Source organism: Diceros bicornis, chromosome 35 (genome assembly GCF_020826845.1).
Source record: "Diceros bicornis minor isolate mBicDic1 chromosome 35, mDicBic1.mat.cur, whole genome shotgun sequence".
Taxonomy (NCBI): Eukaryota; Metazoa; Chordata; class Mammalia; order Perissodactyla; family Rhinocerotidae; genus Diceros; species Diceros bicornis.
In genome coordinates this window covers 9,862,483-9,886,315 of record NC_080774.1, presented here as the reverse complement: position 1 = coordinate 9,886,315, position 23,833 = coordinate 9,862,483, and the positions used below count along the sequence as shown (strand labels likewise).

At 42.1% G+C, this 23,833-nt stretch overlaps 1 protein-coding gene across 2 annotated transcripts in view; it reads left to right on the top strand.

Moving 5' to 3' along the window:
* Positions 1 to 23,492, top strand: part of BRAP (BRCA1 associated protein) — a 35,274-nt gene extending 11,782 nt beyond the window's left edge. For both annotated transcript variants that reach the window (XM_058531431.1, XM_058531430.1), the window contains exons 6-12: positions 1,906 to 2,054; positions 5,799 to 5,874; positions 6,324 to 6,462; positions 6,814 to 6,923; positions 9,040 to 9,129; positions 13,938 to 14,041; positions 16,283 to 23,492. In XM_058531431.1, the coding sequence (XP_058387414.1) occupies positions 1,906 to 2,054; positions 5,799 to 5,874; positions 6,324 to 6,462; positions 6,814 to 6,923; positions 9,040 to 9,129; positions 13,938 to 14,041; positions 16,283 to 16,646 (1,032 nt within the window). In that variant the 3' untranslated portion in view covers positions 16,647 to 23,492. The remainder of the gene's footprint in view (positions 1 to 1,905; positions 2,055 to 5,798; positions 5,875 to 6,323; positions 6,463 to 6,813; positions 6,924 to 9,039; positions 9,130 to 13,937; positions 14,042 to 16,282) is intronic.
* Positions 23,493 to 23,833: the final 341 nt, after the last annotated feature.

Genomic DNA, 23,833 nt, shown 5'->3' with positions numbered 1-23,833 from the left:
TTAGGGGTACTTTTCTTGACCACGTCCAGCATTATGACTGGAGACCATTATGCCCCCTATTGCACACCCTGGTAGAGCTTCCTGTACTTCTTTGACAGCACTTATGACTATTGGTAATTACATTTTTTTTTTTTTAATTTGATTTTTGTCTCTCTCACTACTAGATTCTGTGTTCTATAAGGGCAGGGGGTGACTTTGCTTTTTTGGACTCACTGACTTTGTTTTTGCTCACCGTTGTTCCACACCTAGAACAGTGTCAGCATACACAGCAGGGACTCAATAAGTATCTGTTAAATTAATACATAAAACCAGTGCTGTTGATACTATCATCACTTAGTAGAACGTGTTAAATTTTAATTTAATCTGTGGAAAAATCATTCAGATACATTCCTATTCTACTGCTTTTATTCATTAGTGTTCTATTATAGTCATAGATCTTTAGAGTAAGAGCTAGGAGTCGGGTAACATTTTATTTTATTTATTTATTTATTTTTTTCTTTTTAATTTTTTGTTTATTGCCGTAACATTGGTTTATAACATTGTAAAAATTTCAGGTGTACATCATTGTACTTCTATTTCTGCATAGATTACATCATGTTCACCACCAAAATACTAATTACAACCCATCACCACACACATGTACCAAATTATCCCTTTCACCCTCCTCCCTCCCCCATCCTCTCTGGTAACCACCAATCCAATCTCGGTCCCTATGTATTTGTTTATTGTTGTTATTATCTACAACTTAATGAAGGAAATCATACGGTATTTGACCTTCTCCCTCTGACTTATTTCACTTTGCATTATACCCTCAATGTCCATCCATGTTGTCACAAATGGCTGGATTTCATCGTTTCTTATGGCTGAGTGGTATTCCATTGTGTATATATACCACATCTTCTTTATCCATTCGTCCCTTGATGGGCACTTAGGTTGCTTCCAAGTCTTGGCTATTGTGAATAACGCTGCAATGAACACAGGGGTGCATGTACCTTTACAAATTGGTGTTTTCAAGTCCTTTGGATAAATACCCAGCAGTGGAATAGCTGGATCATATGGTAGTTCTATCCTTGATTTTTTGAGGAATCTCCATACTGTTTTCCATAGTGGCTGCACCAGTTTGCACTGCCACCAGCAGTGTATGAGAGTTCCCTTCTCTCCACATCCTCTCCAACACTTGTTGTTTCCTGTCTTGTTAATTATAGCCATTCTGACGGGCGTGAGGTGATATCTCATTGTAGTTTTGATTTGCATTTCCCTGATAGTTAGTGATTTTGAACATCTTTTCATGTGTCTGTTGGCCATCTGTATATCTTCTTTGGAGAAATGTCTGTTCAGGTCGTTTGCCCATTTTTTAATTGGGTTGATAGTTTTTTTTGTTGTTGAGATGCATGAGTTCTTTATATATTTTGGAGATTAAGCCCTTATCAGAAGTATGGTTTGCAAATATCTTCTCCCAATTGTTAGGTTGTCTTTTCGTTTTGTTGATGGTTTCCTTTGCTGTGCAGAAGCTTTTTAGTTTGATGTAGTCCCATTTGTTTATTTTTTCTATTGTTTCTCTTGCCCGGTCAGACGTGGTCGGGTAACATTTTAGATTCTCTGTTAAGGTTTTGGCAGCCATCTCCTTTCCTAGGATGTCAGCTCCATGAGGGCAGGGATCTTTGTCTGCCTTGTTCACCACCATATTTCAAGTGCCTAGCATGGAGCACGGTGCTAGGAATATGGGAGCTGCTTAATATTTGTTGCATGAATGAAAATCTTACCAATTTAAATTATTTGCATGGAACAATAATGTTGAGAACATCCTACCAGGAATCAGAAAGCAACAGGAAAACTATTGTTTAAAAAAAAAAAATTAGAACTGGTGGATGAAGAGTGAGGCTTATGCCAGGTGTTTCCCTGTAGGGTGCCAGCCTCCCCGTGATGGACCTGACTGAGCTCCCCAAGTGCACAGTGTGTCTGGAGCGCATGGACGAGTCCGTGAATGGCATCCTCACCACGTTGTGTAACCACAGCTTCCACAGCCAGTGTCTGCAGCGCTGGGACGACACGACGTGAGTGCAGGAGCTCATCCCCCACCCTGTCAGCCCGTTATTACCCTTTCCCAGAATGAAAAGTAGCCACCACCAAAAGTGGATTATTCCAAGCATTTGAATTTATAGACTTGGGCACCAGGATAGTAAAGAGGTCACAGGGAAGGGCCTTCCATTTTTCTTCTTCACTTTCCTCAATTCATGTGGGAATGAGCATTCTTAGACTGAGTCCTTTGTAGATGCTGATTCTGAATCCTTGTGGAATTTTCAAAAGCAGCATGAACTGTTTCTTTCCAAAAGCCAGACAGAGAATAAGGGGGAAAAAAATAATAAAGCTTAGCTTTGAGGCTCTTATACTAAAATGAAATCTAGGGGCCGGGCCGGTGGCACAAGTGGTTAAGTGCACGCACTCCGCTGCGGTGGCCCGGGGTTCGCCGGTTCGGATCCCGGGTGCACACCGATGCACTGCTTGTTAAGCCATGCCGTGGCAGCGTCCCATATAAAGTAGAGGAAGATGGGCACGGATGTTAGCCCAGGGCCAGTCTTCCTCAGCAAAAAAAAAGAGGGTTGGCATTGGATGTTAGCTCAGGGCTGGTCTTCCTCACAAAAAAAAAAAAAAATGAAATCTAGATCTAAAATCTCATTTATCACCTGCACTTGATGTCTGCCATTTACTTTGGCTTTCTTATCAGCTGGGCTATAGCAAACTAACATTTTAGGTTTATCACGCTGTTCATGGCTCGGTGGCCAGTAGTGATAGCAGTCACTAAGTATGAGGCACACGTATACCTACAGTGTCCTGTTTCCCAGTGCAACAGAGGGTGGTGGTATGCACACAACTGAGGTGTGACCTATACCTTTATTTTTTTTAATCGAGGGTCATTGGTCCCTTTGCAAACTGCACAATGGGACTTAGCTAGAAAGGTAGATGAGACGCTGGTCTCATGTGTTTCCTGGTAGAGAGAGGAAGATGCAGAATCCAATAATCACACAAATAAATGTGAAGTCACAGCCATCCAGGCGTTACAAAGGAGCAGTGTGCAGCATTGTGACTGGAGAGCTAGGGCCCTGACACAGCCAGGGCCTTCTGAGAAGTGACATCTCAAGGAGGATGAATAGGGATTAGCCAGTGAAGAGGGGCCCTGAGAGAAGTCAGTGGGGGTCAGGGTGCACACAGGAAAGGGAAGATCACGTGCCAAAGCCCAGAAGTTAGGAGGGGTGAAAGTCCACAGGAATCTCTGTTCTCCACCCCCAAGTGACCAGAAGAATGCCAGCTTTCACAGAGCAGGGACCTCCTCTGCTTGTTCACTGCTGTGTGCCCCTCACATCTAGCAGGAGACCTGATACATAGTAGGAGCTCAGAAAGTATTCTTGAGCGAATAAATAAACCCTGGGTTTTCCATAGTTTATTTAGCTAGACAAGAATCTTACCCTAGTTCTACCGAGTCCTCAGTCAATTCTGGGGTATCATTTGGGGGTTCTTCAAAGAATTGTCCAGGTTTAAATTTGCCTTGAATAAAGTCACACTGAGATGTGTGCATTCCATAACTGTTTTTCTGTATCTCGTGTCCGTCTGCTACACCATTCAAGTTCTGGACACTTCTTAGTTCCCTGCCACTCCAGTTTTACTTTCAGTACAAGTTAGCTGTCATAGAACCATAGCATTTTAAAGTTGGAAGTTTCCTCAAGGACCATCTTGTTCAAGCTCCTCATTTTACAGAGGAAGAAACTGAGGCCCAGAGGTGAAAATCAGCATGCTCAAAGCTCATGCTTATACCAGAGAATGCCAGAACTGGGACTACAATTCAGCCCTCTGTATGGGGTGTGAGGCCTGGTGGCTGTCCTCAAATATGCAGTTCCTTCAGCAAGTGGGTCTTGGGCCTCAGTATATGCATAGTACAGTGCTGGGTGCTGATGGGCGAGAAGCAAACAGATCCTCCTCAGAGAAGTTCAGTCTGCAAAGGGAGTTTACACGTGTACATACATGCATACGATTCAAGGTAGAGATTGGAGGAGATAGAAACAGGAAGGGCTGCGTGGAGGAGGCAGCATTGGGACCAGGTCTTGAAGGGTGGTTTTTGGACACATGGAGATGTCAGGGAAAGACATTCTAGGGGAGTTTCCCCAAGTATCTCCTCAGGAAAATAAGATGACAACTCAAAATTATTTTTGAAGGGGAAGGCAGGAAGAATTTAATAAACTTTAATTATTTTTTAATAGATGGGATGGTATATCATCAAGTACTAATTGTATAGTACCAATAAGTTTATTTTTGTAATATTTTCCCTTTTCATTCTAAATATGTTCCCTTTTTAATTAGTTTGTTGTTTTCTTATCCAACCACTACCACAGCCACCACACAGACCAAGGGGGATGACACAGGGCTAGTTTCTACCTTTGACAAGATGGCTTACTGCTTACTAGCTGCCGTTTTTGTTATTTCTTCAAGTTTGTCAGAATTCTCTTTTGATACTAAAGAAGGAGACAGACTAGATCCTTTAGCTTTCTCTTAGAAAACACAGATAGAGCCTGGTTATCTGTGAGAAGAACTTAGTGTTCTTCCTGCTTAGTTCCTTTTCTTGGTTTTATTTACTCAGTTGGGTAACAAACTGATACTACTCTTAAGCATTCTTTCTTGGTGCTAATTCAGTTAGCCTCAACTACAACCCACTTTCTATCATTTTTGCCCATCTGACAAAAATATTCATGACTTGTACTTAGCACTACTTTGTCTTGACTCTAATAGAAAAGGTTTAATGGATTTTTTTCAGTGCTGGTTTCTTTTTTTCAGCTTTATTGAGGTATAGTTGACAACCAAAAATTGTATATACTTAAGGTGTACGATCTGATGACCCGGTATACATATACGTTGTGAAATAGTAACCACAACCAAGCCAATCAACATATCCGTCACTTCATACCTTTACCATTTGCCTTTATTTTTTCCTTTCCTTTTCTTGGTGAGAACACCCAAGATCTACCCTCTTAGCAAATTTCAAGTACACAGTACAATATTGTCAACTATAGTCACGTTGATATACACCAGTTCTCCAGAACTTATCTTGCCTAACTGGAACTTTGTACCCTTTGACCAACATGTCCCTATTTCCCCCTCCCCCCAGCCCCTTGAAACTACCTTTCTACTCTGTGTATCTGAGTTTGGCTTCAGTGCCATTTTTATTGGCTTTTTGTAAATTGAAACTTGAGTACTCACAGCACTGGTATCCTCTTCCACATGATGTTCATTGTATGGTAAATGTCACGTGCATTTCAGGAAGTACATTAACATTTTTTTTTTTTAATATGATGAAATTTACTGCACAGTTTAGTTCAAACTCTTGGGAGCAACCTTGAGAGGACAAGATACATTTTGAATGATTTAGATCTTTGAGAAGTGCGGATAAGGTAGATTGTTTGAAGTAAAAATACCTTATGGATAACCGGATATGAAACAAAATTAATAACTTGTCTCAAGTCCCTAATTCTAACCTGTAAATATTTAGTTCTTTGATTAAGCTTTAGACAGAAGAGTAGAAAAAGGTATAAGGCAGATCAAGATTTCTCCCTTTTCTTCTGCTTTATCAAGATTTTCTATTTTTTCATTTTGTTTGAGAATAGATTGAAAGTGTTTGTTTTTGAGTGATATCCTTAGTTATGATAAACTTAAAAACATTATATAAGAGAGGGAGGATATAACATTCAGTTTTTGACTTTTGGGTTCTGTAACAGCTGTCTTTTATATTTATCTTTTGGTGTCCTGGCTAGGTGCCCCGTGTGCCGATACTGTCAAACGCCAGAGCCAGTAGAAGAAAATAAGTGTTTCGAGTGTGGTGTTCAGGAAGTAAGTAATGTATGGTGGAGAAGAATAATGAACACAGCTCTAATTCTCTGAGGTTTTCTCTGGCCTTCTGTGGCTTAAATTCTTTTTGAAACCGATTTTTTTTTCTTTTTTGTCTAGGGTCAGGCAACAAATACAAAAACACAAACTATTTTACTCCTAAGCAAAATACTTCATACTTTTATTCTTTGTTCTTTGAGAAGGCCTAGACTTTTATTGATAAATTGTGAATATTTTTCTTGCTATTTACATGGAGTTCCTTAGAAATCAGAGCAAGAAAATGATTGACCCATAAAAGCATCCCTGCCTATTGGATTTTAAACATAAATTTATTCAAAACTCTTGTAGAAACAACTGTAAATCTCATTCTGTGTGAGACCCCTTCCCACCCCAAGTGGGCCAGGTCATGTATTTTTATATAACTAATTAAGATCTTACCTCCTTCTTGGCAGAACCTTTGGATTTGTTTAATATGTGGCCACATAGGATGTGGACGATATGTAAGTCGACATGCGTACAAGCACTTCGAGGAAACCCAGCATACGTATGCCATGCAGCTCACCAACCATCGGGTCTGGGACTATGCTGGAGGTGAACACTGCTCTCATTTTCTAATTTGGATTCATTCTGTGTGAAAACTTCTCCTTCAGAACCTCTCTACTTTCTCTCACAGCTTGACATCTTCCTCACAGCTGTGGCAAACTGGAAATCTCATGGTGCCCCTTCCGGCACTATTTCCTATGAATGGCCTGAATTGCACATTATAAAGAGAATTAATACTTCCACTCTTGCCCTCTCACTCTTTTTTTAATTCAAATGATGTAACCCACTTTTAAAGAAATATTGCAAGGCATTTAATTTGATCTGAAAATAATTTTGTCAAAACCATACGGAGACCTTTTCATTCTGAAGAAACACGCCTTGGTTGACTCTTTTCTTTAGATAATTATGTCCATCGACTGGTTGCAAGTAAAACAGATGGAAAAATAGTACAGTATGAATGTGAAGGTGATACTTGCCAGGAAGAGAAAATAGATGCCTTACAGTTAGAGGTAAGATACTTTATTAGTAATTACCTATTAGTAAAATACCTATTTCTACTGCTTTTTACTATTCTAACTTGAAAGATTGTTTGGGCTTCTAATTTTGCCATTTACTCTGCATGTCAACTTTTTTTAAGTTGTATCATTGCTATGAAGGATTGTTGAAATATTTTTATTTGTCTCATTTTCTTTGAAGTCTAGGTTTCACTGTGCCTTATTATTTTCAATATGATGTTCCTAGTTGTCCCAAGTTCAGTATTAAGGTTGTTCTCCATAGCTGCAGTGACACTGAAAGTCAAGAATCTTCCTGTTGGTGGGGGCCGGCCCCATGGCTTAGCGGTTAGTTCAAGGTTCAAGGCCGGTCTTCCTCAGCAAAAAGAGGAGGATTGGCATGGATGTTAGCTCAGGGCTGATCTTCCTCACAGAAAAAAAAAAAAAAAAAGAATCTTCCTGTTGGCATCACAGTAGCAATTGGAAACTGAGCAGACTTGGTCAAAATGAGGAAACCCCAATAGCATCTTTCCACGCCCAGGAAGCTTTTTCACATAGATTGGGCTGGCATTTTATGAATTAGAGGCTCATATACACTCAAAGTATATATTTCATGAATTTCAGGCTTATATACGTAAAGCCATCTTTGGGTATTCATATGTTTGGAAAAACAACAAAATTAGCACAATTTGATTTTTCTCCATAGCAGTAAATGCCATCTACTATAAAATTGTTTAGTGTAAATTTTATGTTAGTGAAGGGGAAGTTTAACACTTGAATCCTGTTTTATATAAATCTCAAAAAAAGATTGTTTTAAAAACAAATAACTTTGGGAGAAAATGGACATTTGAAGACTTGCTCATCTCTAGACTTTCAAGGTCTGATAGAGTCAGTAGAATAGCCTAAAATAAGGCTGATGTTACCATTAATAAATTGAATTGATAGAAAAAAGATCAAACCTTTTACTTAAGATTTTAGAATAAGTAACCATTCCACATTAACTGTAAGTATGTTCATTCACCAAATATTTATTGAGGGCTGCTGTCTGTCAGCCACTCTTCCTGGTGCTGGGAACGCATTATTGAACAGACTCCCTACCCTCATGGAGCATACATTCTAGGGGCGCGCACACATTCTCCCAATTGTCCTTTCTCTCTGTTGTACTCTATCTAGCCTACAGACATGTTTAGATCTCTTCTAGTCTCCTAGAGTGGTCTTTCTGAAATGCAGACGTGATTTGGCCACTCCTTGGCCCACATTTCTCAGTGTAATACCCCAGAGCCTTCCATAGGCCCCTCTTTCCACACCCTGCACCCCAGCCCATTGTTAATTCTTCGTCTCTGAAGAGAGCCTAAACATCCACAGCTCACATCTTGGTGCAGTAGTTCTCTGGAATCAGATCTCTCTGTCTCCTCCTCCTGTCTGTCAAGAACCCTCTCAAATCTCACCTTCTCTCAGAAGTCCTACCAGATCCTACTGTCATAAGCCATCTGTCCTTTTTATGTACTGATACAGCACTGTTCATTCACTCATGCAGTCAGGCAGCAAATATTTCTTGACATCCAGCATGTGCTAGGCACTGGGGGTATAGAATTAAAGACGTAACCCTCTGTTTTAAGGAGTTCACAGTCCACGGAAAAAAATAAAGAGTTCCAGTCCAGTCAGGGACAGGCAGGTAAACCAGTGATTAAGTGCCAGTGTCATAAGTGCTATTAATGATAGGCACAGTGCTGAGGGAGCTGAGAGGGAGCATATATATATTATATAACCCAGGGCTAGGAGGTACAGGGACAGCTTCCTGGAGGGGAAGTAGATCGATGAGCTCATTTGAGTTACGCTTTGATTTAAAAACCATGTGGTTCTTCTTAAAGTCAGCTTGAATAGAAACACAAGGTTTTTTTTTTAAATGTGCATTTTTCTGTTTATCCGGACTGGATTGTAAGCCCCAGGAGGACAAGAGTGTACTTGTCACCTCTGTGTTCCCCTGGTTTGTGGAGTAGAGTGAAACCAAGGTGTAACATACATTCTGACGGTTACTATTATCTTCTGTGGGTTATGAAAAGTTAGGTTTTAAGTGGATTTCAGAGACTGACAACGTGACTTATGTTTTGGTGTTTATTCTTTATGTTTCTAGTATTCATATTTACTAACAAGCCAGCTGGAATCTCAGCGAATCTACTGGGAAAACAAGATAGTTCGGATAGAGAAGGACACAGCGGAGGAAGTAAGTTTCTGGTTTGGTGACTGCTGACATGCCACGTGGCAGGGCAATCTGATGTTGGGGTGGGAGAAGGCAGAGTACAGGGGAAAAAGGACTCTTAGACTCTTCCTTCTCAGTCTGATATACAGGTGGAGAACTGTTCTGCCTCTAAAAAGAAACCTTTGTTATATGTCAATTAGCTGGGCGAGAAGGAGAAAAAAGAAAACAGAAATTTGGAATCAGTTGGCTCACCCCAGTAATCTAACTCTAGATCAAGATTCTAGAGAGAACAGGTAAAGATTTGAATCATCATTCTATTATAGACTTAGCCCCGAAGGCAATTTCAGGCAACAAGAAATTCTAGACCACAATGAGGATGAAATTGGTCAAAAAGGAGATAAGGAAAAAACAAAAATATGCTATTGCAAATGCCGTAAAATGAGTATAATTTAAGAAGGGCAGGGAAGCAGACATATATTCTCACCTAGGATCAGTAAATCAAGAAGGATGTATTAAAATTTTATTGTGTGCTGAGCTCTGTACTATACTAAATATAAGGAGAAATAAAATACCTGGTATGTACCCTAAAAAAGAAAGAAAGAAACCTTAGATTTAAAAGCTTGATTATTTTGGTATTTTTGGATTGAGGGGGTTGGTTGTTGGTTGTCAACTTGAATCAGGTTTTGTAGTACCTTGTGCAGTTCCACTAAAAAAATAGAAGTGTGTACACGAGGGCTTGTAATGAAGTCAGCCAGCTGGTTTGTCAACTTGGGAACAGCTGCTTTGGGGAGCTCAGTGTGGGCTTTTACGCTAACAAGATGGTGCTGAGCCCTTTGGAATTGACAGGAATAAAATTGGGCAGAGATGCTGGAGCTTCACTGGTCACTGTGGTGCCTTACTGGTCAGTGGTTTTCGAATTTTAACAAAATCCTTTAAAGATGATGACATTCACTACTCTAACGGGTAAAAGAGAAAAGTGGTGGGATTTTGGTGGAAACCAGGCTGGAGGGCCCAGAGCTCTACCTGCTTGGTTTTCCTTTGTCTTGGGCATGTACAAGGAACCCTGAAGGTTCCAAAGAAGGGAGTTTGAAAATTAGTGAGCACTTAAGGGTTCATGTATTCATTGGGGCTCCAGGAACCATTCTTGGGACGTAGGGACAGTGTTCATATTCAGTGATTCTCTTAGTATTAAATAAAGGCTTTTACATTTTTTAAATGATTATTTTATTAACTTTGTGAATCCCCACAATGACTGGGCCTTCAGATGGGGGCTGCAGAGCTGGGCTTGGGGCTTACCTCTATGGTAGCTAGGATTATCCTAGAGCTGAGCAGGCAGGGCTCGGCTCTCATTTTATGCCGGGCCCATGGGCCCCACTTTCTGGGAATGCCTACAAATGAAGAGAAATCAAGTGTTTAAAATTAAAGCTTAACACCAGCTTTAAAATGATCTTCAGGTAAAAGTTCTTGATGAAATTCTTACAAGAACCTTCCAAGCAACAGAAATGCCTTTCCAGAGGCCCTCGAGGTCACTTGGCACACTAGTTCTGAATAGGGCTTGATTGGAGTACAGTGGAAAGGACGTGCCTCCGACAGCCCGAGAGAGAGAGAGAGAGAGAGAGAGAGAGAGAGAGAGAGAGCGAGCGCGAGAGCGAGAGCACAAGTGAGCGAGCAAGCACGGGTCGCTGCCACTTGGTGTCTAGTGATGGATGCCCAGGGAGGAGCACAGGCGACCCTGTGCAGGCTCATTGGCTCACTAATGGGTTTTCTATGGGCCATCCCAGCGTGACCACCTAAAGTTCTTCAGGCAGACCCTTGAGAGCTAGGCTCAGGATTCTCTCTGCCTTTTAAGATTCTTTAGGATTGACTGCATTCCCTAACACATGCCCATGAAAAGCAAGTCAAGGGGCAGGGAAGCTAAAATCTGTGAATCTTGTGATTACTTTTAGGGGATAAGATGGAGGCAAGGGCAGCCCTAAATAAAAGCTTGAAGGGCTTGAAAAGGATTTTTTGTTTTCTAATAACAAATGTCACTTATCCCTAAGTTAATGGATGAGGCAAGCCTTTTGTTCCTGCCACTGTCCTCCTTTTGACCAGTGCTCTGTCCATTGGCACCTCCAGCAGTAGAACATGTACAGGGAGAAACAGTGACCGGCCATGGGTTTCACTGACAGAGATTGTTGTTACTGAGCCCCATAAAAACTTCATGTGGGGGAGGGGAGGGGATGGAGGTTGAAGTTCATTGTGGACTTCAGTTACAGTACTGTTCCTGCCCCTCTGCCCCCCGATGCCTTAGGTAGTGCAGTTATTATAGCGTGCAAGCAGAATCTGTTCTAGAAAGTGAAGCTCATACCCACTTGAAGGGTCTTACTTTTGATGGGGCCACATATGAAGAACATAGAGTAGGCAGTCAGGACAGGTAAATTCCCCTAAAGATATCTCTTTTCTCTTTGGACCTCTAGCGCCATGTAAATCAGTATTTTTCCAACTGGAGATTGTGACATGAGTTTGGTGGACCACAACTGGCGTTTTAATTAAACAGAATAGGACAGATGTAAAATATCAGAGTGTTTCACATGTATCACACGTCTTGTGAAACTGTTGTTTCAGTTTTGTGTGTTTGTGTACTGAGCGTTTTCACTGTAGGCTAATGGTCAGAAATGTTTAAAAAGGCACTAATATAAACCATGGTAACATTAATCTATAGCAATATTAAAAAGCTTTTTGGGGTTACTTGATATTTTTCATCTTGATTTAAATATGTTTGGCTTAAGTATCTTTAGTGACCAAACATACAATTTGGTTCCTTTTGATAGTCATTTCTATCCTTTCCAATTTCCCCAAAGTAACAGGAGTCAGTTTAGGAGAAAATGTTAAAAGGATCTAGTGGTCTCTTGTTTTAAAAGAATATTGAGGAGAAAATTAATACCAAAGTAGAATTAGAGCAATTTTAAAGCTACTTTTATTTTTATGACATAGAAGAACTTTCAGAACTCTCCCTTTAATTGCATATTCTTCCAACTTAATGGAAGTTGGCTCTAAAGTTAATTTCTACAAAGCAGTTATTTTCCTCTTATTAAAAAAAAAAAAAAGACAGGGTTGTTAGAGACCTGCTCGGCAGGCCGAATGGCAAATGTTTAAAAAGACAGTGTTAGGGCTGGCCCCGTGGCTTAGCGGTTAAGTGTGCACGCTCCACTGCTGGCGGCCCGAGTTCAGATCCCGGGCGCGCACCGACGCACCGCTTCTCCGGCCATGCTGAGGCCATGTCCCACCTACAGCAACTAGAAGGATGTGCAACTATGACATACAACTGTCTACTGGGACTTTGGGGAAAAAAAAAGGAGGAGGATTGGCAATAGATGTTAGCTCAGAACTGGTCTTCCTCAGCAAAAAGAGGAGGATTGGCGTGGATGTTAGCTCAGGGCTGACCTTCCTCACAAAAAAAAAAAAAAGACAGTGTTAAAAGCAGTGGCCCTTTCTCTCGCGTGATGGATGTTGCCTGCATTGTGGATCTCTGCTGAGAGTTGAGATCTTGCCCGGGGGTCACTTGTCCTTTGCTGTACGCTTTGGCCTACAGTCGAGTGCAGAGAGAGGTTTAGAACTTGACTTTGGACCTAGACTTGGGGTCCAGTCCTGAATCCACCACGCTCTAGCTAAGTGACCTTTGGTGTATTGCTTCATCTTTCTGTAAGCCTCAGTTTCTGTAAAAAGTTGACATACTTAAGTCAAAGGCTTGTTATAAGACATAAAGGAGATACTGCTTATAAAACACCTAGGCGGTGCCTGGGCCATAGGATTTAAATTCTCGATCACTTTCAGTTCCTGTTACTATTGCCTCATGATCCACCCACCCTCACTGCTTCCCCTTCCCACCTAATCATCTTCCCATGTCCTTAGAGCAGGGGAGTTGAGGCATTTCTCAAGTCTGTGGATCTTCACACCTAAGTGAATCCAGTGTCTGCCTAGCTACACTTCAACAGACTGTCAGCTAGGATTGCTGCCATCTGACACATGATACAACAGAATTTTTAAATTCTCTTAGGTTTTTAAGACAATGTAATATGAGTTCTATATGTGTGTTTATATACATCCTTTATAAATAAACTCAAAACAAGAACTGCTTACGTTCCATATGGCTTCATGGTACATGAGAAAATTAATAGTGAGTTTGGGGACAAAAAAATCCAGACAGCTAGAATCAGCTATCACAAGTTTGTTAGATTAGAAGATTATTTGGATAGTAACTTTTGGAATGTAATCTCAGGAGGAAAAAAACGAGGGTGAGTTAAGAATGGGGGGCACTGGGGCCGGCCTGGTGGCGCAGCAGTTAAGTGTGCCTGTTTTGGCGGCCCCGGGTTCGCAGGTTCGGATCCCGGGTGCGCACCGATGCAACACTTGTCAAGCCAAGCTGTGGTGGCGTCCCATATACAGTAGAGGAAGATGGGCATGGATGCTAGCTCAGGGCTGATCTTTCTTACACACACACACACACACACACACATACACACACACAAAAGGGAGGGGCGCTGGTCTGGCCTCTGACAAACTGTCTCCTGCTCTACTGCCTGAAGCTCTGTCTTTACAGTTTCATTTGACATGCAGCAGCTCCTGAGCCCTCATTTGTCCTGGTGTGGAGAAATAGTAAGAAAAAAAGGATTTCTTGAATTTTTTATTCCTATTACATAAATTCCTTCAAAGGATTGGTTCACATTTTCTAAGTTTGGTTTATCAAAGATATATACAGGTAGTTGGAAAAGAAAATTGGTGAAGTTAGCCCCAGAGGCCACACAACTTTGTCTTTGTGAAATGAAACTGATCTCTGTTTGCTCTTTCAGATCAATAACATGAAGACCAAATTTAAAGAAACAATTGAAAAATGTGATAATCTGGAGCACAGACTAAATGATCTTCTAAAGGAAAAGCAGTCTGTGGAAAGAAAGTAGGTATAATTGGTCTGTTCTTTAAATTAGCTATTTTATTGTAACAGGCTCCATAAACAGATGATTTCCTTCATTCCTATGGAAACACTCTCATTTTCAAGTGTGTGTATCACCAGGTTTTCAGGGGTCTCCCTATATATGGAACAAACTTAGTGTGACTCCCTGTTTATTAAAAAACAAGGTATTTTCTGCCAGATGTGTGCCAGTGGACTGCGGTGCTCTCTCCTGATGTCTGTGCTTACGGTATGCACAAGTATCTTCCATTCTTGCCTGTAGAAAGCCATTTCTTTGTGCCCAGAGCCTACAGCTTCTCTGAGCTGTGGTGGCTGAGAAGGGGCAGTTAGAAAACAGAATGCATCTAAGCTGGAGACAGCGTGTGTCCTCACCTGGGACGGGAACGAAAGGCCAGAGGTGCTGAATACGGAGCAAACACCTCGTGAGCAGCAGGCAGGAACACACTCAACTGTTATTGGGGAGATAGTTGCCACTCATTGAAATGACCTTTCTGGTTTAGTTACATTCACAAAAATAATTGGATTTTGGGGCTGGCCCCGTGGCGTAGCAGGTAAGTGCACGCGCTTCACTGCTGGCGGCCCGGGTTCGGATCCCGGGCGCGCACTGACGCACCGCTTCTCTGGCCATGCTGAGGCTGCGTCCCACATACAGCAACCAGAAGGATGTGCAGCTATGACATACAACTGTCTACTGGGGCTTTGGGGAAAAATAAATAAATAAATAAAATTTTGAAGAAAAAAAAAGGGAGATAATTGTTCTTTAAGTTTTTTTTTTTTAATAAACCTTTTATTTTAGAATAAATTTAGATTTATGGAAATGTTGCAAAGGTAGTGCAAAGAGTTCCCATATACCCTTCACCTGTCTTTCCCCCATTGTTAAAAGGTGGGGGTTTTTTAACAGGTTTTTTTGTAGTAAAATCTATATAACAAAATTTGCTACTTTAACCATTTTTAAATGTACAGTTCAGTGACATTAAGTATATTCAAACTGTTATGCAACTATCATCTCTCTCTGTTTGGAAAATTTTTCATCACCCCAAACAGACGCTCTTCACCAAAAGTATTTTTTTAACTGTTGTAAAAACAACATTACAACATTAATAGAAATGAAAATAAAAAATTCTCCTATACTTTCAGCACCCTAAGAATTTAAACTGTGTTAAAGAATTATAAAGTTAAAACTGGACGTTTTCTTTTACCCCCTAGATCCTGCTACCTAGAGGTAACTATTATTAACAATGCCTGAGATATATATACAGAGATATATCAACATCTCACATATATAGTCTTTTTCATACAAAAATAGAATATTAGATATTCTATTTGGTAAAATATTCTGTTTTGGAGATTTTTTTCCATACTAGCACATCTAGATTTATCCTGATCTTTGTAACGGCTGCGTGGTATTCCATTGTATGGAGGTCCCATGATAATTTTAACCAGTTCCCTATTGATGGGCATTTAAGTTGCCTCAACATTGTTAATAAACAATGTTGCAATGGGCATCTTTCTCCATGTGTCTTTTGGCGCAGTCCTGAGTATATCTGTTCCGTAGAATAAATTCCTAGAAGCAGAATAGCTATGTCAAAGGGCATGTGAAATTTTGATTTTCATAGACATTGCTAAGTTGACCTCCAGAGATTTGGTACAGTTCACACTCCATGCCAGTGTGTGGGGGGCCTCTTTTCCCATGTCTGAGCTCTTTGGCATTCTGCTACATAAAAATGGTATCTCAAATGGTATTTTAATTTGTAATTCTTTATTTATGAGTAAGATTGAGCATCAAGAATAGGGCATTCCTTATTTTTGAAATCCCTTCTCCAGCAAGTTCAGTGAGGTCAGAACACTTGACTCTCCAAGAATGTCACTTTTCTTCATAACTTCATCATGGCTATCATCTCTAAGCCACCTACTTAACCACCAACTGCAGAACAGAGAAGCAGTAGAAGTTTTACCATGAACCACAGAATAGTGTCTGCTATTGAAAAATTTCTGATGCTTTAAAAAAATTGTCTTGAAGCTACACTTGGGTTAACTAGAGCAAAATATTGGCTTTGTGTAGCTGTTGCAGTGGCAGCAAACCAGTCTCCCTGGCCATGGGAGGGAGGAGTCCCCCCGCCGTAAATGGATTCTGAGGTCATGGCTCCTCTGTTCAATCTCAGAGCAAAAAGGGGACTGTGTCAGCAAATGAAAAACACGCTTTTGTCTTCCTTTGTTTTGCAAAAGGTGCACTCAGCTAAACACAAAAGTGGCCAAACTCACCACGGAGCTCAAAGAGGAGCAGGAAATGAACAAGTGTTTGCGAGCCAACCAAGTCCTCCTGCAGAACAAGCTGAAGGAGGAGGAGAGGGTGTTGAAGGAGACCTGCGACCAGAAGGATCTGCAGATCACCGAGATCCAGGAGCAGCTGCGTGATGTCATGTTCTACCTGCAGACACAGCAGCAGATCAACCACCTGCCTGCTGAGACCCGGCAGGAGATCCAGGAGGGACAGATCAACATTGCCATGGCCTCAGCCTCCAGCCCCCCCTCTTCGGGGGGCAGTGGGAAGCTGCCCTCCAGGAAGGGGCGCAGTAAGAGGGGCAAGTGATCTTCCAAGAAACGGATGTCCCTGAGACTGTTTTCCCTGGCACAGCGAGAGTGTGCTGGGGCCTTTGACTAAATGTGAGGGTGGATGGACCCTAAGTAAGTACAAGCGAGGATCAAGCCGCAGTTGTTTGGATCTTTCATTGCTAGCGTGTGGTGTAATGTAGAGGGCTGATGACTAGGAGAGCCGAGGGAAATGAGCCGTGTTTTCAAAGGTGGCTGCTCTTTAAACCGTAATAGCTCACTAACCTCAGACATTCTGATGACCATTTTGCCTTCCTACTTGATAGATGCCCCTATTCTGCTGTGCATTTTTCCGTTGTATTTATTGAGTTGGTGTATTTGATGTTCAGTTCTGGGGTCGGTTTAAGACGTCACATTTTTTTTGTAACCTCAAAGGTAATGTTACCTCTCACTAAAGCAGCAAACCTCCCTGAAGTCATAGCAGCTGCTTTAAAGAGAGGTTCGAATTGGCTACTGAGGATTCACGAAAATTCTCTAGCATTGGCCTCATGTTGTTGTCATCCCTCCCTGCCTCTGGGGAATTGAAGAAGTGGTTGAATGTTACATGAAAAGAGGTTAGGCCTGTAGACCAGGCACTGGCTTGTCACCAGCAGCCATCTCTTCTTGCTGTAGGGCTAGCCAGGGAAAACAAACAACCCGAGGCAGACTGAGTAGACCCAGTGTAGGAAAAATGATGGTGTTTCCACTTTGTTTATTTTTGATGACTCCACACCTCATTATGAACCTCAAATAAGGAGGCGGCTTAATGGTTGCTCCAAGACTCGAATCTCAGTGTGGATTTCCTAGCATCTAGCAAGAATAAGCAGGCAGATTTATCATCCATGTGAAAATGGAGAGTGAGGCCTCTGACTAGCTGATTGTGTATTTCCTTGGGATCAGTATTTTCTGAACATTTACAAAAGATTGGGCTGCATGTTCAGGTTGTGGCTAGAGGGAGCTTGGGCAGATTTTCAGTTATGCTTTCAAGATATAACCAAAGGCTGCTCCTAAATCTGAAAATTAGAATTTTAACAGAGCCCCCTTGAAAACACCCAGGTAATGCTTGTTGTGGGCCAAGAGAGGGGCTGTGTTCTTTCTCTAGCAACGTGAACATCAAATAATTCACGATATGCAGTAATTGAGCAAAATTAAAGTAAGACCTGTGTTGGAATTTAGCTTCCAGAAGAGATAGCTGGATAGGTGAACAAGACATACTGTTAAATTATGGGTTTTGTTTTCTGCTTTATAATTAGCCAAAGTTTTCAAATTATCACATTTCAGAATTGTTTTTTAGCCTGTGGTTAGGCCTCATTCCCTTTGACCTAAATGTCGTACATGTTACTTGTTAGCACACCAAGTATATTGCTAGTCTCCATCCATTTTTGTGGGATGTGCTGCAGCATTTCCCAAAGAACCTTACCTGTAACTTTGCGAAATGAATGTACTCAGACATTCGCAGTTTTTACTTAGGGCAGACCAACTCTCTTAAGTCTCCCTTAGACTTAGATATACAGATAGCTTAAAGCAAGAGTGGGAATGTAAAGCATAACCTAATTCTCTTTCCTATAGAGATTCTATTTTATTTAAAATCTATTTTTACACTAGTTAGAATCCTGCTTTTTTGGCCAAGTATTTGTCTTGCATGTCTGACCTTGCAGAAGCTGGGGTGGATCGCAGCATACTAATGAAGAGAGTTAGCAGTAGTTTACAAAGCTTGCTCGCTCCTCATTTCTCTATGATCACCTCCATCGAGCAGCCCTACCACCAGCTGGGAGAACAGAGATTTTTAGTACAGGTGGAATAAGCGCTCTGAAAGGCTGTGCCCAGAGGAATGAGCAAATAGGCAAATGTTTCCGAACTACTTGAAGGTTTAAAAACATGTTCCAGGAAAAAAAAATCTTATCAAGATATGTAAAGAAAATGTTTTTTAAAAAAGGTCAAAGAGTCATGTTTGAATTTGACAGAATTACATAAGATAGAAGCTGTTAGTGATTTCTTCAGGATTGAAATGAACCACTTAACATATCCATACTACCTTGAACAATGAAGTTGCATTAAAATAATCAAACTTTGAAATGATTCTGCTCCGCGTGAAATTTGTGTCTCTGACTGACATTTGCTTGGGAGCTTGTATCTAAATAATCTAAGTGTCAGTGGCCTGGATTTAAAAAGCAGCATAAAAATCAACCTGTCAACAATACAGTGGGCAGCTAGATGATTCATCTTTCTGCCCCTTTGCTCCAGCTTCCCAAAGTAATAACAAGTAGCTGAAGCAGATACAGAATAGGGAAAATTACCTAGATTTGGAGGCTCGGGCTAGGAGGAGACCCAGGCACACAACTCTTTTGCAAACTGAAAACAATCAGTTTATACACCTGAGACTCTTTTCCAGGCCCTACAGCAAGCTGAGATTGTTTTATTTTTGGAAACAGTCACAAATGGGACTTGTTAGGATGCGCTGGGTCTCTTCAGTAGCACTGGAGCCACTGCCCGCTCCATGCTAGCACAGCGGAGTCGTCCCCAGCAAAAGGGCTGAGAAACGCATTTCAACAGCCAGCCAGTAGAATGTGGAGAACTTGGCAAATCACGAATGAACAACCTTCTGTCATCACTTGGAAACCCCTCTCCTTGTGCAGTCAGGATCCACAGCTACAAATACTGTCCTTCGGATTTGGCTGCCATGCACGATGCCACGTTGCTTGAGCTGGTGGCAAATTTTGGCTAGTGTGATGAAGTCCATGAGCTTGTCTAAAAAAGGAAAGTCACCGTCACAAGGTTTGAGGAAAGCTAGTTCGTTTTCTCCAGGATGAAGCTGAATTCACTCTGTCACAGTGATTCTGCTGCGTTACTTCTTCCTTGGCAGCAGAAGGGAAATTTTTCAGGAGTCTCTTAAGACTCGGCTCCTGCTCCTTAATGGTGCTGGGGGACGGACGTCTGAACTACTCAGAGACCTGGCCATCACCCTAAGCGAGTTTAGGAAGCCACCAAGTGTTCTCTGGCAGGCCCCTGCTGCTGGCCAGTCTTCACTCTTGCCTGTGAGAATTCTTGAAACAGGAGTCCTAGAATATCTGCATGGTGGCTACACCAACAGATGGAGCTTTTAAAGTTAAAAATTTTAAATGACAGGAAAGAATGCTGTGAAAAGGAGAAAAGCCTTTTCCTTTAGGAACTCTGAGTTGTACCCCAGAGCCAAAGTCAAGTGTCTCCTCTGCAATGTGAAGTTGATTTTTCCCCTGAAACACTGTCCTGCTGTCAGCCTGGTGCAAATGAAAAACATTCTCTGCATTGGTGCATTAGGGGACTTCAGGGAAGTTACATAAAGCTTCTTTTATTTTTTACCTTTTTTTTGGGGGGTGGGGAGGGGTTGTGGCCTCTTTATCCTGATTAATGTCATAATCGACTCTTTTACACCCTCTGTTCATTTTTTTATGGTAGTGGTAAACATTTATCACTTAATGGTAACCCTTCTTACCTGGCATCCCTGCAACTCACTTGCCCTCCCTGGAATGCTCAGACACTTGCGATAGTAGATTCTATCAGGCATTAATTTTGAAAGCTGTACTTCCAGAAGCCGAAAGTATTTCAGAATCCTTTTAGCTAGTATCCTTTCTGTGAACCTTGAGCAGTCTCTTACCGTAATTCTGGAAGCTTAGGAGAGCACGAAAGGGGTCTGCAGTTGGTTCTTAATCTGGATTTTGCATTCTTGCATTAAAGAAGGCCAAGAAGAGAGGAACAATCTGTTGTTTCATACAAGATGACTGTGGTCTTTGGGGCCTAATTTGAATTGCTTTAGGTCAGAAACTTCTCACTGGAATCATCTGGAAAATGTGGTTTTGGTACTTGGCACAGGGCTGCGCTGGTGCAGATAACATTTGTTACTCCAAGGCTAATTACCAGGCACGCTAAGTGAACTAAAGCAGCTTTGCTTCCTTTCAGACCGAGTGCTAAATCCCCTGGCCCCAGACTCCTTTCAGATCCAGCCTCTCGAAATAAATGCACAGAGGTCTGTCCAGGGAGGGAAGTCAGTCACAGGATGCAATCACCTGGCTGCAGGGTCTCGGCACATGAAGGTGCACCACACCCAGGATAAATCCACCCTAGTGTACTTGACTGATAGTGCTGTCCTTTTCAGGAGGCGAAAGTGAGCCTGTAGCACTGAGCAAAATGTCGAGTAGGAAAAACGATGCTGACCTGGCCTCCGGAGAGACATCTTCTGCCATCTTTTGCCCAGAAGCAGCAGCAGGGCCCAGACTAAATCTTGTACCTTTGTTTCCTCGTTTAAAAAGGAAGAGCACACTCAGACTCCTCCAGCTGTATCGATGCCTGATTCTAAATTCTCAGTCCCTTGGTTCTGGCCCAATAGGCCAAAGTTCAGACTTTCCCTAGAGCGCTGGGAGAAGTCGAGTGCCATTAAAGAAGGAGGTGTTTCCACCACTTGAGAAACTCGCCTGTGTCACTTTACATCATTAACATCATGCTTAGCACCAAAGACTTCCGTGCTGACGGAAAAGAAGGAACACGAACTAATTTCTGGGCAGAAGAACAGATCACAGAGAAAGACGTAGAAGTGAAGAAGAGTAAATGGAAAATTTTAGGAGGAATAAGGAGAGCTGCTCTCTTGGAAACACTCCAACAGACAGCAAACAAATTGTGACTTATCGCACACAGCCAGAGGGTCCTCCAGCAGCATTTTCCAGGAATTATCTTTTGTGAAAGACAGCCTTAGTCGTAGCTGTGCCCGCTCACATATTCTGATTAGTTTATGCTCATGCGGAAACTATGAGCCCAAAACGGTTTGCGAATGGGACAGCAATAGAAGAGCCACGTCACAACTCCCCCACCTCCTGGCCCCACCTGTCCGTGGGGAAAAAAATTAAAATCCTCTTCTCAAAATGCATACCTCAGGAAAACAGCTTCGTTGCATTTGTTTCCATGCTGCAGAAAATCAACACTATCTGGCTTTGATCCCAAACGGCGAACTGCAGAACGCTGCGATTCTGCAGCCAGGAAGCACTGGTAGGCCTCCTCCGGCCACCCTCCCCCAGCACATTCGACTTCAATTATGTGGGAAATGCCTGGGCCGGGGGCTGCTGCCAGAACTCTCCTGGCCCCGATGGAGGAGGCCCCGTGCTGTGGCCTAGAATCTTTCCTAAAAGTCCATACAGGATCTCTCAGTTGCTGCCAATCCTGCACTTTCTCTGGCGAGATTCCTGGCTCTGTTTGGCTGGAGTAACGCTGAAGCTCTCTCCTGTTCCCTTCTTCCTATATGCTGGCTTCTCCTCTCCCTGCGGCCCCTTTGCCTCTCACAGTTGCAAATGTTCCACTGCTTTTAGGAACCAGACTAGTCCTGGAAAAGATAACCCACACCAAGCCCCCACCTCTTCTCCGTTAGCCCTCAGGAGAGGGCAGCCTCTTGGGTGAACTCTTAAAAAACAGTTTTCCACCTTCTGAGATAACATTCATGTGGAAAGGGAGGTAACTGACGCTCAAGAAGCTGGATTGGATTACTGTTCACTTGTGTGAACCCAAGTAGACTAGGAAAAACCTAGAAGAACATCCCCAGGAGAGACGTCTTTTTCAGCACTGGTTACCCCAAGTAGACAGTCCAGAGGGGCAGACCCAGAATCTCTGTTTTTCTTTGGTGCACTTGCTGAGAATTGGAGGCGGGAGCAGGTCCTGGCCTTTCTTGGTGGTTTGATTCCAAGGCTAGCTCACGTTTGTTGAATTCTGAACCACTTACCCAACTACAGTTGCTGGGCTGAGTGCTCGCCATGTCCTGTCTCATTCAATCCTCAGCACCAGCCTGTGAGTAGGCAGAGTTCTCCCCCTTTACAAATCGGGAAACCAAGGCGCAGTGGGAGACAGTTAGGACTCGGCCAGCATTGACTTGAGGTCACATAGCTGATTTGTGATAAGGGCAGTGCTCAGTCTCAGCTTTGTCGGACCCCAAACTCTGCTCCACTGCCTCCCCTAACTGTGGAACTCAGGAACAGAAAGGACACAGCTCCCAGTTGTCCTTTTGTAGTTGCTTTGGGAAAGGAGCAGAGTACTGAGTCAGGCCCACTTTTGTGTGCGTAGAGCGCTCCTGTAGACCCACCTTCTGCAAGCATTCCCTTCTCTCCATGGAACTTTCTAACTTCTCCTGTCCTCTCTCCCACTTCAGCGGGACCTGAGCCAGAGCTGATAAAGAAAGAGGAAGAAAATGCCAGCGCTTTTCCTTAAACAGCCAAGGGCTGGCTTTGGGAAATCATTTCAGTTGCGTGTCATGGCCCCTTCACCTTGTGGGGCTGGGAGCCTCACCCACGCCAGCCATTTGAGCTGACATCTCAGTTCTTGTATATGGAGCTGCCTGGGAGCCGAGGTGCTTCCCTAGCTGGAAAAGTTGCTTCTGGAACAAAACTACGTCGTCTCTAAGGAGTCCTTTCTTTGAGTGTAGACTCAGTTACTGGTCCCAGAGGCATAGTCAAACAGGCATAAACAGGCTAACTGGAAACTGTAGATTCTGGAGGGATCAGCTAAATTTGTGGCTTCCATTTATTACAGAATAAATAGGGGAGAGAGAAAGCCCAGAACAAAATTTTTATGAACTACTGGGGGATATTATAAAGTGGTGTTAATTTGGCAGGTATAAACTGGTGTGTGTGTCTGTGTGCAAAGGTCTTCCAAGAGCTTTTCCTTTCTTTCTTTTTTATATTATCACAAGTCAAATTTAATTTATGATACAGATGCAATACCTATTTTTTTTGTGTTATGTAACTCACATCACTTATTTCGGTTTATCCTATTTACAGTTATATATTTTAAATGCTATAAAACAATAGCAAGAACTTTCTTTTAAAATATCCAAGTATATTGTTTGTATGTTTTTTATTTTTTATTGAGATATAATTAACATATAATAGAATGCAGCTTTTCAGCATTCACTTGGATGTTTGGACAATTGTATACATCCATGTACTCACCGCCCAAATCCAGATGTAGACTATTTCCCTCTCCTCCCAAAATGGGATGTTTTATTTTTAAAGCAGAAAAATATAGAGAGGAAAATTAAAAGCAACTTTATCTCAACAGAGGAAATCATTGACACTTTAGTATGTTTCTTCTATTATTTTCTAAGCATATTCTTTTTATGTGGTTTATTTGTTCTTTCAGTAATGACTTGAGGGCCTACTAAGTGCCAGACACTGT